A 15353-nucleotide genomic window follows, 5' to 3' on the forward strand; every position below is an offset into this window, starting at 1 on the left:
AAACAGTCTTCTAACCTGCGTTCTAAAATAGTCTTCTGTCTTCTTTTCTGGGAGTCTATAGTTACTTTTGCGGTAGAAATATCGGTATCGTTACTCGGTATCGGCAAGTACACAAATGTAAATACTCGTATCGGTTTGAAAAAAAATGGTATCGGGCCATCCCTATCTTAAATCAAATGCAAGTCAACCTTGCACTAAAGCCACTGCCCCTAAATATCCTGTAGTCCATTTCTGCTTAATATTAAACAAGGCTGTATTTTCCAAGATTAACATTACTCTCTAAATGTAAGACTATTCAAAAGAAAGAACATTTGAAACATTTCTTCACCACCAAATGTTTGTACTTCCGTATGATTCAATTTTTAGGCCACACATTTACTTCTCTGTTGGCATGTTTCATATTTATGCCAATGTAGGTAAAAAATCTAATAAAAGGAAAAAGTTAATCATAAAAAGCTATAAATGACTAACTGCAAGGGAATCCACCACTTTTCACCACTGACAGTTGAGACTAAGAAGGAGAACAACAGAACAGAGAAAGAGAAAGAGAGAGCAAGAGGAAGAAAGAACGAGAGCAAGTTTGTTTGCACTACAGTTCACATTCATTCCTTGGGTTTTAATCATCAAGAGTTCAAAGTTCAGTCATTCTAACACTAATGAGTTAAGGACTGCTGTGGCATTTGCTGAAGGGGAATAAACCTGAACACAATGGGTCAAAATTACTTCAGCAAGTGTAAGTTTATGTATGCATCTGTGCATAAGAAAGACAGAGGAAGAACGTATGAAGTACAACTTCAAGTACAAAGTACAAAAAGTTGGTATGGATTTATGACATAGAAATTTTGCTTTAGCAAGCTAGCCTATATGGCATGCTATTGACTTTATGTAGCAAAAGTATGATTAGCCTAAATCAGAGATATTGTAATTAACTAAAACTAAAACCAATAATAAAAAATAAAAACAACATTTTCACCACTTGACAAAATAGAATGAAATCTGCAGACCTTTCAAAATCTCCACTTCCACTCATAACCCTTTTATTATCTCCCATTACAAATGTAGAGCGTATATTCAACCCAGGAACCCTCAAAAATCAAGTCTCAGCAAAAAGCTAAGACATATATGCTGTCTACTCTTACATTTAATAAACACAGCAACATCATGCACTACAGCTCAACAGGCTTTTATATGAATGACACATGCCAAAAAAAAAGACTCAAATGAGCAGCTTATATTGCTGCCTGCCACCCAATGATGTTGCCATAATCATATTCATAAGAGATTGCTTTCAACCATACATCACATCTGTATTGCATAAACTACCATAAGCAGACTTTGACCTCATGATTATATGTTTTGGACTGAAATTATGCACCAAAATACTTACTAGCTCCAACAGCCAAGTTTTGAGTACTCACGTTACACAACAACATACCAGTCATTTTAAAAGTCTGGGTTCATCACTTATGACAACATAAACATTTGACCGGTTAAACTGTAACTGTGCAGGGTAAAAAGCCACTTATAACAACACAGCAAACAAGACCACAAAATAATCGTTATATTGGCTCATTCCAAGAAGATGACCTACAAATACCAACCCAGCTGTCAATCACATTTTCAAGTTTATGTCAATGCAGCTCCCTCTTTCTTACTTTCGATACGAGTATGTCACGATACACATTCCCACGCAGTGATGTGTCATTTTAAACACACACACACACACACACACAGACACACAGACACAGAAACACACACAGGGCACTGAACGGTTAAGAACCGTTATTCTATGTAATTAATGTAGAGAGGGACAACACAACAAATGCCTAATTTTCTCGCTTCTATGATGATCGTGATTTATTGGGTGTATGCATATTTTCTGTCACTGGCAGTTATAATTCTAGTCTCATCTGTAAGGAGTTTCACCGTTAACCGCACGGAGAGCTCGCAACGGGTCAGATTTGATTTGACGCCGTCCGTTGAGCTCGCGAGCGGAGCGGGAAACGAAAGGTGACGAGGCCACACAGTGCGACTCGACCGATAAAAAACGATGAAAAAATACTTACGCGAGCGAGTGCTGTTTTCCGCCTCGTCCTCCGCTGTAACCTGGCTATCCTCAAACAGCGATTCTGAGATTTGTCAACCTCTCCCTTCGTCCCGCAGCCATCTTTCTCCTCAGATTCCACGGACACACCCACGCGCACGGAACGCCATGACGTTACATAAGAGGGGGGCGGCCATGGAGAGAAGTGTGTTATTTTGCTCGGAGCGCCACCGCAGGCGAAAATGGTGAATTGATGAAGTGGAGTATGCATTTTAATTAGCCATCATCACGTCGCGTTGCGTTGGTTTGTACCCCTTTTTTTGTTAGCTTTATGTAGCGGCCAAACACAACACGTGACGTAATTAATATTGATGCGTTGGCCATGATAAAATTCGTCCGACCACTGCTGTGCTGAAAAACACAATTTTGATATAAATGCTGCCACCAGGTGGTAATAGATAGACACTTGATAGATTATTTTGGAAGTAGGCTAGTCTACTAAAAAACTATTTTCCATTCCGTTACCTTTCCTTCCTCTGTAACCCTATTTCTCTCCCAAGAAAATTGTAACTGCGAAATGGCAATAGCCTACTAGCCAAAGAAAAGAAAATCTATGAGTATCTGTGAAATGAAGACACTAAAAGTTTAGTTCCAAAGTTATTCCCAATATGCATATAATTTGGTATAATTAGTTATTATAAAAAAAAAAATTAAGTCCAAGATAGATACGAAATAATTATATCAAGTAGCCTATATTTTCCATTCAGTTCCATTCTGTTCCTCTCCCTAGAGATTTTATTTTTTAGAAATCCGATTGGTTCACACAGATTGCTGAGCCAGGGGGAAACTGCTTACCTGGTTCCTCTGGGGAAATGTTGTCATGGCAATGAGCATCACATAGTACCTGTGTTATATGGGTGGGGTTGCTTGTTGTTGTGACACAGCTATGTGGTCAAACAATGGTTGTTATAAACTCACTTACCTTCATATGCTTTTGTAAATACTAAACATGAACACAAATCGCTGGACAAGGCTTTTTGCATGGCAAACCAAGCTCAATAATGCTGATGAGGAAGAGAATAAGGCAACCGAATCAAATAAGATGAAGAAAGAGGAGACTCCAAAAATAAAGTGAGTTTTAGTCCAAATATTTTATTGTCACATATGATACTGTAATGTTGTAATGTAAAAGCTTTATGAAGTTTAAGTCTGTCACTAAACTACTCCAACCTCCAATACACACAAATTAAAGAAATAATTACAGTTCTTTGTTATTTTAAGGGGTTTGGATTTTAAGGGGTTTGGATTGCCATGCTATTAAGACTAACACAAAATGTTCTATATGCTGTCAGCTGGAGGGAATGGATAATCGATCCATCTGAAGAGTTTTACTATACATGGTTGCAAATTATGATACTCCCTATCTGCTACAACTGGGTCATCATAATATGCAGGTAGGAAAACATTAAGTGAGGTTTGACTACTTTACGCTTCAAAAACTTTTATTTAATTTTTACATTAAGAGGAGGATAATATATTTAATGAAATTTGTAACTGAAATGGCAACATTAACTGTGAGTGTCTGTGAAATGAAGACACTAAAAGTTTAGTTCTAAAGTTATTCAAAATATGCAGATATCATTTGGTTTTCAAATCTTAACAGTTGTTAATTTGCTAAGAAATCATTATGTTTGTGTGCCGGGAGAACTTAAGTTAAATGGTCTTTGTTGTTAAAAGGACATGTTTCTATACAATTGAAGAGACATATTTGGCAACATGGCTAACCTTGGATTATATCTGTGACTTGGTCTTTCTGCTTGACACCGTTATTGGGTTTCGCACAGGTAAGTGTGCATCTAATCTCTTTTTTTATTTGTTTGTTTGTTTAGGATACTTATTATCTTTACATAGCCTACTTCTATAACTTTGAACTTAATTTTAAATTTTACTTATACACAGATTGACTTCACTATGGATTACTATGCTAAATAAAGAAAAAATGAATTACACTTTTAAATATTTTTAAAAACACCAAATTGTTTCTTTTTAATTCTTCTTTTTTGTTGTCACTGTTCAAATGTTCCCCCAGTTTGGCCGCCTGGAAACCTAGACATCCTTTTTTTAAAAGGCTTTTTCTTTAAAGGTTTTCTGGAGCAGGGTATCCTGGTGCGAGACTTGTCCCGTTTGAAAACGCGTTACCTACGCTCCTCTCGATTTAAATGGGACATTGCCTCTCTGTTGCCCACTGATCTGCTCTATCTGACACTGGGGATCCACACACCTCTAGTCCGGATCAACCGCTTCCTGCGCACGGGCCGTTTGAACGAGGCCTTGGACCGCATGGAAACACGTACAGCGTATCCGAACACCTTCCGCGTTGCCAAACTCATGCTGTATATCTTCGTGCTCATCCACTGGAACGCCTGCATCTACTTCTCTCTGTCTAATTACATAGGCTTTGGTGCGGATCCCTGGGTCTATCCCAACATCTCCGACCCTGAGTTTGCTTCCACGAGCCGCCAGTATTTATACTGCTTCTGGTTTTCCACCGTCATCCTTTCCACAGTGGGTGAAACTCCGACGCCCGAACGCGAAGAAGAGTATCTGTTTCTGGTCGCTGACATGCTGATCGCAGTGCTGGTGGTTGCATCCGTCGTGGGGAGCATGGGGGACGTGATATCAAGCTTGCGTGACCGTGACAACGTGTTTTTCCCCAATCACGAGCTGGTGAAGGGTTACCTGCGCAGCCGGCGCATCAGCAAAGAACTGCAGAATCGCGTCAACGACTGGTACCAGCATCTGCACATCAACAAGTGGGTCTTCTTATTATAGTCTGTGAGCCCAAAAAGCAACATTTAAAGACTCCAAATCCACATCTACACTACTGTTTAAAAGTTTTGGGTCAACAGGGCCGGATTTAGGCACGTGCATAGGCCTACTCATAAAATTATTTCCGTCTAATGCTAAAACACTGTAAGACAGTTCCTATATAAATGAACACAATTTAAAATATATAGTTTATTATGTAGCTACCGTAAATTAAATATAATGCATCATTCTACATCCGACTATTCATTAGGCCAATTTAGCAGTTTGCCGTTTTGGGGTTGTAATATTAGCCTATAGGTCTGTAATGATAGTAAAAAACTATAATATTATTGTTAATTAATTAATGACAACAACAATAATTTTATTCAGCCATCACAGGAATAAAATACATTTTTAAAAAAATTAGAAAATTGTTCTTTTTAAATTGTAATAATAGGCCTATCTCAGAATATTTATGTTTTACTGTATTTTTTTATCAAATAAATGCAGCCTTAGTGATTATTACTTCTATCAAAAACATTAAAACATTTTATCTAACACAGATTTCTGAGCGATAGTGTAAATGTAAAATAAATTGCTAAATTGCAAAAGAAAACAAAATATTCCAAGTGACATCTGCAAAAAAACAATGCTAGATTTTCTCAGAACTAAATCTTAGCCATTTTGTTTAGTCATTCTTTTAACCAATTGTTCCCTAGTTAATTAAAACTATTTTTAATGTTTGTTTACACCCAAATTATATGTCTGGAACAGAAAGATCACACGGGAAAATGAGATTCTTCGACATCTTCCAATCACACTTCAGACAGCAACTGCCGTGAGTGTGCATCTGCCCACTCTGTGTAAAGTCACCATCTTTCAGAACTGTGAGAAAAGTCTGTTGGAGCAGCTGGTACTTAAACTCACCCCACAGGTTAGAAAACAGATGGCACACCTGGGGCCTGCTTCATACGTGGAGTACTCACTTATCTGGATTTTACTGTTAATGGTTTGACATTATCCAGGATTGTTAGGTTCTTCGTAGCTCATCCCGGAGTTGCTGTCATAGCAACAGGTCCGTACGCTCGAACCTGCTCGGGAGCAGGCTTATTTCATGTAAACTTAGATTGCATATTTTTAAGCTTGGAGGTGATGCTTAAAGCCTGTCACAGCCACTGCTACTTTCTTACAAGAGTACCTTATTGAACCAGGAACAATAGGCTAATAAATTAAAAATTATTTGAAAATAATATTATAATGTTATGTAGTCTATCATAATATAGACACAGCTAGTTTTACACATTGAGAGTACACTTTGCTGTTTCCTTATAAAGAAATTCAAATTTCTCATCAGGTGTGTCATTTTCTTTTTTAATATGATATCATTACGTTGCTGTCTTGCTGCCAGCAAATCGCTTCATTGCAGATCATGGTTTTGAGTATCGATACATCTGCCTTTTTCCACAAGGGCTGCGTCCGAAATCACATACTCTTTTAAGTAGGTACTTATTTTGAATAAGTAATTACTTCACTTGCGCTGTTCTATGTATTATGAATGTGTATAGTATGAATATAACCTGGATGTACTACATTCGCCATGTTGTCATTATCATTTTATCTACTAGTGTCAGTTGCCTTGATTGCTTCACTGCCATTCACAAATTCTCTCCCGTGGCATCATGGGATAGTAAAGTGTCTATCGTATGCACACTTCAGAATCTTGCCGAAAGAAGATGGTCATCTACTTCTACCGGTACTTTTTGCCTACTCTTTTATGAGTACTGTGAATTCAGACATACTTTGTTTTTCGCTTACTATAGGGAAGTATGCGATTTTGGATGCAGCCAAGAACACACAGTAATTCAGATATTTTACTCAAATCCGCAAATTTGTTTGACGAACCAAATTACCCAGAGCGATCAGTTATTATGATTAGAAGATCTGGCATCTGTCAAGTCATCTCAGATGTATTATCCGAGGTACAAAGAATGGACCCAAGATTAAGTCTAACATTAGAGTCAGTTAAATCTAGTCTCGCATGTTGTACTTGACCTCAGGAATATTTTTTTTTATGTGTGCTGTGTCATTATTACACTTTGTATACTTTGCTAGTAAATCTTACAGTATTATACAAGAATCTCTTCTATCATCTTTAGGTGTATAGCCCAGGAGAGTACGTATGCAAGAAGGGTGATGTAGGTCATGAAATGTACATCATTAAAGAGGGGAAGCTGGCAGTGGTGGCTGATGATGGAGTCACTCAGTTTGCTGTTCTGGGGGATGGAAACTTCTTTGGAGAAATCAGTATCCTGAACATCAAGGGTATGAAATGCTAAAGACCAGTACAGTCTTCAGTACACAGTAGAAAAATAAGTTGCTTCTTTAATTTTTTAAGTACAATCAACTTGTACTTCTTGTTAATTGCTTATTTATTTTGATTAGTTAAAGCAATGTAAAAACGTATGTTGTCATAACTTATTGATCATATAATTTTCAGTATAATCATATTCCTTATAGTATTAATATTCACTACAATAACAACATATATCCATGATGATTCAATTTTTATCATTTCCTTATTCCACAACAACAACAAAAAGTGTTCTCACTTTCCTTTGAGGACTTAGTAATTCCCTTCTTCTATGCATGATGGTTGACCTGAGATAACACATTCTCCAAAATGTTTAAGTGGAATAATTGATCTAATGTTTTTATATATATTTTTACTCACCCCCATGCGTTTGCACCCTTGTTAAAACCGTTTTATTAAAAATAAAAAAACAAAGGGGGGATGTCAAAGCTTCTGTTTTGACATTGGCAGAATGTCAAAGCATCTGTTTTTCATACAAGAAATGTGGATAGTAATTTATACAACAAAAAAAATCATACACTATATTTTACAATATATAGTTGAATCTATATAATAACAATAACATTTGTTTAACACAGAAAACCTTTCCCTCATGTGTGGTTGTGTTACGCTACCTATATTGCTTCAGATTTATGGAGCTTTAGTGTGTTTTTTGGTGCTTTTGTTGAATGGAAAAAAAGCTTGAGAATCTCATTTTGTGTTTCACGAATGAAAGAATATAAAATGGGATTTCAGCAGCATAATAGTGAGTAAATGATTAAAAAGTATAATTTTTGAGTAAACTATTCCTTTAACTTTGTCTACAAAATAACATACTGAAACATAATGAATCACTATAAATAACACAAATTCATCACAACTCTCATTAATGCACATGCAGGTAACAAATCAGGAAACAGACGAACAGCCAACATTCGCAGCATTGGTTACTCAGATCTGTTCAGCCTATCGAAAGAGGACCTGACTGAAACACTTCATGAGTACCCTGCTGCCAAGCGCCTGTTGGAGGAGAAGGGTCGTCAGATCCTGACAAAGATGGGGATGCTGGAAGAGACAGATGAAGGGGAGGGAGAGGTAGAGAAAACGGAGGACATGGTGAACCGTTTAGAGGCCAACCTTGAGACGCTGCAGACCAAACTGGCTCGGCTGATAGCTGAGCTGGAGTCTAGTGCCCGCAAAATGATACAAAGAGTGGAACAATTGGAACTGCAGACAGAAGAATGGGAAGGCGTTGTGGCTGAGGGTGCACAGGGAGAAACAGAAGAGCAGGAAAAAGTAAAAGAGAGGGAGATTGGGGATGGAGAAGGAAAGAAGGAAGATGAAGAGGAGTCAGTGGTTGAAGGAGAGAGAGGAAAGGGTGATGGAGGAGAGGAGAGCCTGCATGGAGAAAAGAAGAATGTTGGAGGAAATGAGATAAGTGAAAATGAGAAAGAAGAGACAGAGGAAGAGCTAATAAAAACAGAAACGCATCAGGATCAGAAAGGAGATGAAAAGTAGGTAGAAAATATATGTAAAATATACACTACCGTTCAAAAGTGTGGGGTCAGTAAGAATAAAAAACAACTTTTATTCGGCAAGGATGCAAGTGATAACAAAGACATTCATAACGATTAAAGCAAATCATATTAAAATGATTTCTTATCAAGTGACACTGAAGACTGGAAAAATGATGCTGAAAATTCAGCTTTGCCATCACAGGAATAAATTACATTTTAAAATATATTAAAATAGAAAACGGTCATTTTAAATCGTAATAATATTACACAAAATTAGGCTACTATTTTTACTCATTAAAAAGCATTTAAAAAATTACCCCATACCTTTAAACAGTAGTGAATGTCATTGTACCATAATATGCATCTAAAAAAAAAAATTAGAATGTAGATCAAATTAAATATGAACCCTTATAAGTTTTTTGTGATACATTAAAGGGACGTTTATTACAATTTGAGAGCATTATTTTTATTTAACAAAGAGAAATTAATATGTTTGTATATTATATATAATTTTAATTGAATATATATATATATATATATGCAAACATCTGGAAATAAAAGCTACTTTATATGATCCCACTAATAGCGTTGCTAAGCTCCATTCAGACGCTAGGTGGCAGCACATACTCCAGTTTCACAGTTATTTTGATAAAAACATGATGAAACCAAAGGGTATCAGTTTGGAATGGGAAGCAAATGTCTCATGCAGTTTCTAAAGGAATTGACATCCATCTTAAAATGCTTCAAATTTGTTTTTTCATTAAATAACACCTCTACAGAGGGGCCATGGTGGGAAAAGTAACTGTTCGGCCCACCCAATGGCCCACCTTACATGTCAGCTTGGTTCTCATGCTGTGAAATTTCCTACCATGCAGAGTTAATTGTTTGTTAGTTTTCTTTCCACTTTCTAGTTCATTGGTGAAGAAAATTATAAAAATGTAGGAAATCAGGATTCTGTTTATTCAGTGTTGAACTGGGTTCAATGCTGTTTATCTTTGCTCAATGTGCTTCTGTGATTGCAAACTCCATTGGAAAAGGGAAAGCTGCAGTCAGCAATCAATATACTGCAGTGCAGTTTATTATAATTGTTGCACCCTCTTAATTAAGTAAGTCTGATGATGTTCTTCTTCAATTAAGCAACAAATTAAGAATACTAATTACACTGGCTCAAGCTAATTCTTATGCATGTCTAGCTATGTTGTGTGTATTATCTATTTAAATTGTTAATATTGACATGACTTTCAACTTGGTTCAGTCTCGCACTCATGCTTAGTGTGTTTGTTTTGAACACATTACAGAGCATGTGCATGTCTTATCTTGCTTAATAACAAATCAAGGGAAATCAAATACAGAAACAGCTTATTCTTCTCTCTCCTCCTGTTTGTTTCTCTGTGCGGTGGTGGTGTATCAGGGGCCTGTCACAACTACACTCCTGTGCAGAGTCCTGCTGTGGTAGTAAATTACTTGCCCTACCACTGGGTGCATAGCGCTACCCACTAGTGCCGATCGCTGCTGTCCTCAGGTTAGTCTCTTAAAGAATATAACTGCACAAACAGCAAAATGAGAGCCTATAGTTCTCATATAGCTGAGAAAAATTAATTAGAGGTCATTAAAGTGATTAAGAGGAAATGAATAACAGCACTCAGCTATCCACCTTATTTTTAAGTAAGAGCAGGCACGGCTAACTTGAATGTGGCACTTCAATAACTTGAAGTCTTATGTCATTTGCTTTCAGTTATTTTACCTGTACAAAAACAGTCTGTTATGCTACTTGATATTGCAAACTGATGTTTGTTTTTGTTATTTTAATTTATTATCGTAATCATAAACACAATGTATTTGTAGCGCAAATAGTTTTTACTGCACTGTGTTATTCTTCTTGTTAGTTACCTATAGTGGCTAATGAATCAAAAATCTCGCACACATTCAAAGAAAATAGTTTACTTCCGTGTTACAAAATAAGGTGGATATGTTTCACAGAGTGCATACTTAGTATTCGAAATAGAGTGGTGCAGGGATGACATCAAAACCCGGAAGACTGATTCCCTTGAGATTTTCCTATGGGTTTTTATAAAAAAAAAAATTATTATTAATAAGATATAATGTTACACCCACCAGCTGGAGTGTCCTTGATTTCCACCAGAGAGCACTCCTCCTTAATCCAATCCATCATGAACTACATTTCCCATAAAACTTTGCCCGGACTCATTATATTCTGATTACTGCCACTTGTTTCCGATTGTTTATTTAGTCACTCATTGCTAAATCTTGTATGTGTCACACAGCATTTTTGAAAGCTCTTTTGTCTCATCTTTTGGTTCTAACCTCCTGATTTTCTGGATTCCCCTGTTTGCCTGTGCTTTCTACCCTTTTGTTTGTTTTGGATTATCTTCCCTGTGGTTTTGAACCTTGCCTTTCATATAGATTATGATTGTGGATTACCCCTAATAAAAGCTGTGTTAGGATCCTCAACCCGTGTTTCAGATCAGTTTGTGACAGGTGAACATAAGTCAGCGATACTTGGACGTTTTGTTCTACAACATAAATTAGGCTACTCACACCCATATAAAAAAACGCATTTTAATAAAGCTGTTGTGTTTATTTAAATAAACGTATGTTTCTAATAAGTAACAAGAAAAGAACGTTTGTGGTGTGCGGTTTACATTGTAGAACAAAATGTCCACATATCATCAACATACCGCAGACCTTATTTTAATCATAAAATGAAAAACCCTATTATAAAATCCCATCTCGAAAGTACCACTGGCGAAATAACTCTTCCAGGTTTTGATGTCATCCCTGCACCATAGACCTTATGCTCCAGAGAAACACAGCCATCTTAAGAATTTTTTGTGTGAAATTCCGTTTTTGCAGTAGGCCTAGATGAAGAAAAGTTTGTCACAACAAATGTTGCGGCAAATTGTCCGCTGTCACGCCTCTAGTCACACGGAAATGAACGCCAGGTGAAGCTGGTTTCAATCAGCGTGGCACGCGCCTTGGGTTTAAAATAGTGCTCGCGCTGCTCATTTCATTGTGTACTGTGAGCAGCGTGGGCGCAGTGGAAACGTTGGGTCAAAGACTTTGATTTTAAACTGCACGGGAATGCTTTGCATCTGAAGAGACTGCCGGTTGGAGGAAATTCGTCCCTGTGTTGCGGGTCAGGGTAGCCTATATTCTGGCAAACCGTGCGTGTGGTGGCTTCATGTAAATGTGCATGTGATGGACTTGGGTTACCGAGTTGTTTATAAGTGTTATTGTTATTTGTGATTAAGTTAGTGTTTAAATGCTGAGTCTAAACGTGCAGTAGTGGCAACGGTAATTTTAAAAAAAATAGGTCTATTGCGAAATTCATATAGTCAATCTGTTTAAATTAATTCTGTCTAAAATTCACTGTCTAAAAATGTGTAATTTATTTGTTAAAATATTTATTATGGTAAAGATAGTTCAATTCTCTTTTACTGATAATGCAAATCTGGTGATAAAAGCTATTTCTTTTGAGGCTTATTTGCTATGGTGTAAAATAGTAAAAGGAAATGGTATTGTGCTAATGCTTACCAGATTAAACCAGTATAAACAGTGTGAAATTTTGGTGATTTTAAATGTATGTGCATTGCTGTTTACTTGAGATTTGTTGTAAATATTTACACTGGTTTGTTGTGGTTTTAAAGGTTTTTCACCTACTGAAATTCTGCAATAAATTGAGAGAAGGCAAATTACGTCTCATTCTTGTGAGTGGAATCCAGTGTTCAATTCAGAAGTAAGAAGCCTCTTTCAAGTGGGGGACCCGTGGCTCAAAACACTTGACAGTGAAAAACCGAGTCGAGGTTCCAGACCAAACGCTCCAGGCCCCAGCGCTCCAAGCCCCAACGCTCCCAATAAACCAGGCCCCAATGGAATTATGGCGGAATCAAGGACTCTGCAGCAATTGAAAACTGAGAGAACAACCGCTAAAAGACTGTTTTCTCGACTGGCTAACTCTATTGTCAGATCATGTAAGAGTATGTCGGCGGAAGAACTCAGGGAGGCTTTAAGTAAGTTTACACTGGAATCAGACAAGGTAATTGATGTAAACGAGGAGTTGGAGTCTGCCTACGTTGAGGCGTGGGATGGAGAGGTAGAGTCCACTGTAGCAGAGGAGCAAAGGGCAGACATCAGAAGGACAACAGAAGAGTGTGAACAGAAGCTGGAGGAGGTGGAGGGTATTATACACAAAGCCCTTTGGGGAAGGTTTGGCGATACTCAACTTTCCCTGGCGTTAGATGTGGCTGAAGAGGAATGTAAGCGCCTTTCAGCTGTCCAGCCTGATGTAAAGCTAGACGTGTACGACTTTATGCTCAGACAACTGGAAGGACGAGTTAAAGCTGCGAAGGATGCTAGTTGCCAGTGGAGCCGGTGGGCCCCTCCCGAGGAGCAGAAAGTTTTTCACTGTCGAATTAGGGAGCTGGAGATCTGCGTGCCTAGATTGATCTCGGGGAGGGCTGTCCTAATGCAGGCAAAGATTGAACAAGAGGGGCAGCCTGTCACCACCCACTGTCCCCAAGTGGCTAGTATTAAATTGAGGCTGACGGCGCTCCCAAAATTTGATGGAAACAAGCGGAACTTTCACCGCTGGAGAAAAGATTGGGAGGCGCTCCAGCAGCAAGGAGAGCCTACTGGTTCCAAAGAGGTTAGGAAGTTTCAGCTGCTGGACAGTCTTGAGGAGAACGTGGTGGCAGATCTTCGCCTTTCAAACTATGGGACAGCAGATGAGATCTTACAGCAGACTGAAACTGCTTTGGAAATAAGACCAGAATAGCGCTGGAGATAATTGATGAGTTACAATCGCTACTTCCAGTAAAGAGCCACCTGCCCAGAAAGATTGTGGATTTAATACAGATGGTCGAGAAGGCTCTACACGACTTGAGCGAGCTGGGAGATACGGCAGCTCTAAAAAATCCCCTTGACACAAAGTCACTGGAGAGTAAGCTGCCAGAGGTCTTGAAAAAGGAGTGGCTGGTTTACACAGCAGAGAAAAAGGACGAGGCTGGACCTAAAGATAGGTTCGACAAGCTCCTCACATTTTTGAGAAGCCAGGAAGAGATTTATGAGCAACTGGAGCAATTAAGGGATGATGAGCCCAACAGGAGGGAATTAAAGATTCCACCAAAACATGGCCGGACGAGGGCCACTAAGTCCATGGGTCCCCAAATGGGCTGCGTCGTCTGTGGAGAGAGCGGCCATAGAAGGAAGTTGTACTTCTGCAAGAAGTTTAAAGCCTTAAACCCTATGGAAAGGAAAGATGCGGCGAGTAGGATTGGGGCCTGTGGAAGGTGTCTTGAGGTCCATACGGATGGGGAGGATTATAAGACCACTTACCTGTGCAGGAGTGAAGACTGTAAAGACAAACAAGGTCCAGGTCATCACTACTACCTGTGCTCCAGGTCTGGAAACAAGGGCCCATCCCAGAGGAGGCCAAAGTCTAGTCCAGAAGGAGGAAGCAGAAAGGGTACCGACGCCCAGGAAGATTTCCTGACTAAGCTGTCCCCAGAGTTAGCCCAACAATGCCGAAATGTCTTCTGCAATTCAGTATCAAGGACACTCAACTCGGCAGCAACCGAGTGTGGTTTGTTGGCAGAGAGCGGTCTTCAAGAGTTCCCGGTTATAATGATGATCCTTGACGTCTCTGCGAATGCCGGGCAGAAGATCGGGACCTTGATAGATCTGGCATCGGACACTAATTACATCACTCATGATGCTGCAGATGAGTTGAACCTGAGGAGTGAGGACGTGACGTTGATTGTTCATGGAGTCGGAGGGATGCAATAGGGCTGGGCGATAAATCGATTTTATCGATTAACTCGAATGTGTAGTTTACGCCGATTTTTTTTTTTTATGAAAATTGGTTTTCTCTTTAACAACCGCTGACGCTCCCCTCTGGGTTCCCGTAGTTCCGACCGGGCTCAGCGCTTGCCATGATAGAGATACACAAACAACATGGCAAATGAACAAGACCGCAGCAGCAGAAGCACACCCGTCGCAAACATTTACAAGCTGAATCTGCAGGGCCACCAACTCTCACGAGTTCACTGTGAGAGACGCAATTTTGTCACTTTTTACACGCTCTCACGCCACACATCCCTTTTCTCATGCAGAGAAAAATCGCGAAGCAAAGAGGACACTGACACCGACAGACAAGACAGAGCAGGTTACTATTGTTATGAAACAGATTCTCAGCTCTCAGATTCTGTCAATTTTATTACGAAATTCAAACAATAAACACCGTTTTGGCGCTTGTAAATGTGACGTGAGAGAACGCTGACAGATCTCAGTTCAAGCGGCACGTGAACGGATCATCTGTTACTCTTTACTACCAACTTACCGAGATGTAATAAAATCGATCGATCAGTGTTTTTCAACCGCGGAAAGATGTCCATAAAACAGCTGGAGAACAACATATGCCACGTAACGCTACATTTACCTCAGGAATCCCTTTTAATGACCCATAGCACGCATGTGGACTTAAAATAATTGCTATAGAGAGGAGTATTTTGCTAAATATGATAACTATATTACACATTCATTGTATTTTTACCTATATCATTAAAATAGTATAACGTTGTTATTATAAAAAACGCATTATATTTAATTGGAGTTA

The 15353-nt window shown here is 38.7% G+C and overlaps 2 protein-coding genes across 3 annotated transcripts in view; both read left to right on the plus strand.

The window, feature by feature from the left end:
• Positions 1 to 15353, plus strand: part of LOC143723295 (ladderlectin-like) — a 259996-nt gene that overhangs the window by 103222 nt on the left and 141421 nt on the right. The window lies entirely within an intron of this gene.
• cnga4 (cyclic nucleotide gated channel subunit alpha 4) lies at positions 1725 to 8819 on the plus strand. The gene is made up of 7 exons (XM_077216252.1): positions 1725 to 3175; positions 3397 to 3498; positions 3782 to 3888; positions 4188 to 4857; positions 5627 to 5786; positions 7009 to 7174; positions 8104 to 8819. The coding sequence occupies exons 1-7, from the start codon at positions 3054 to 3056 to the stop codon at positions 8718 to 8720; spliced, it is 1944 nt and encodes a 647-aa protein (XP_077072367.1). The 5' UTR covers positions 1725 to 3053; the 3' UTR covers positions 8721 to 8819.

Source organism: Siphateles boraxobius, unplaced genomic scaffold, assembly GCF_051911475.1.
Source record: "Siphateles boraxobius isolate OS27281-9 unplaced genomic scaffold, OSU_SipBor_1 7, whole genome shotgun sequence".
NCBI lineage: Eukaryota > Metazoa > Chordata > Actinopteri > Cypriniformes > Leuciscidae > Siphateles > Siphateles boraxobius.

Coding starts and splice junctions, on each gene's coding strand:
- cnga4 (XM_077216252.1), top strand. CDS start 3,054: ATGAACACAAATCGCTGGACAAGGCTTTTTGCATGGCAAACCAAGCTC. Junction 3,889..4,187: donor CGTTATTGGGTTTCGCACAG/GTAAGTGTGCAT, acceptor TTTTCTTTAAAG/GTTTTCTGGAGCAGGGTATC. Junction 4,858..5,626: donor CAGCATCTGCACATCAACAA/GTGGGTCTTCTT, acceptor TGTCTGGAACAG/AAAGATCACACGGGAAAATG.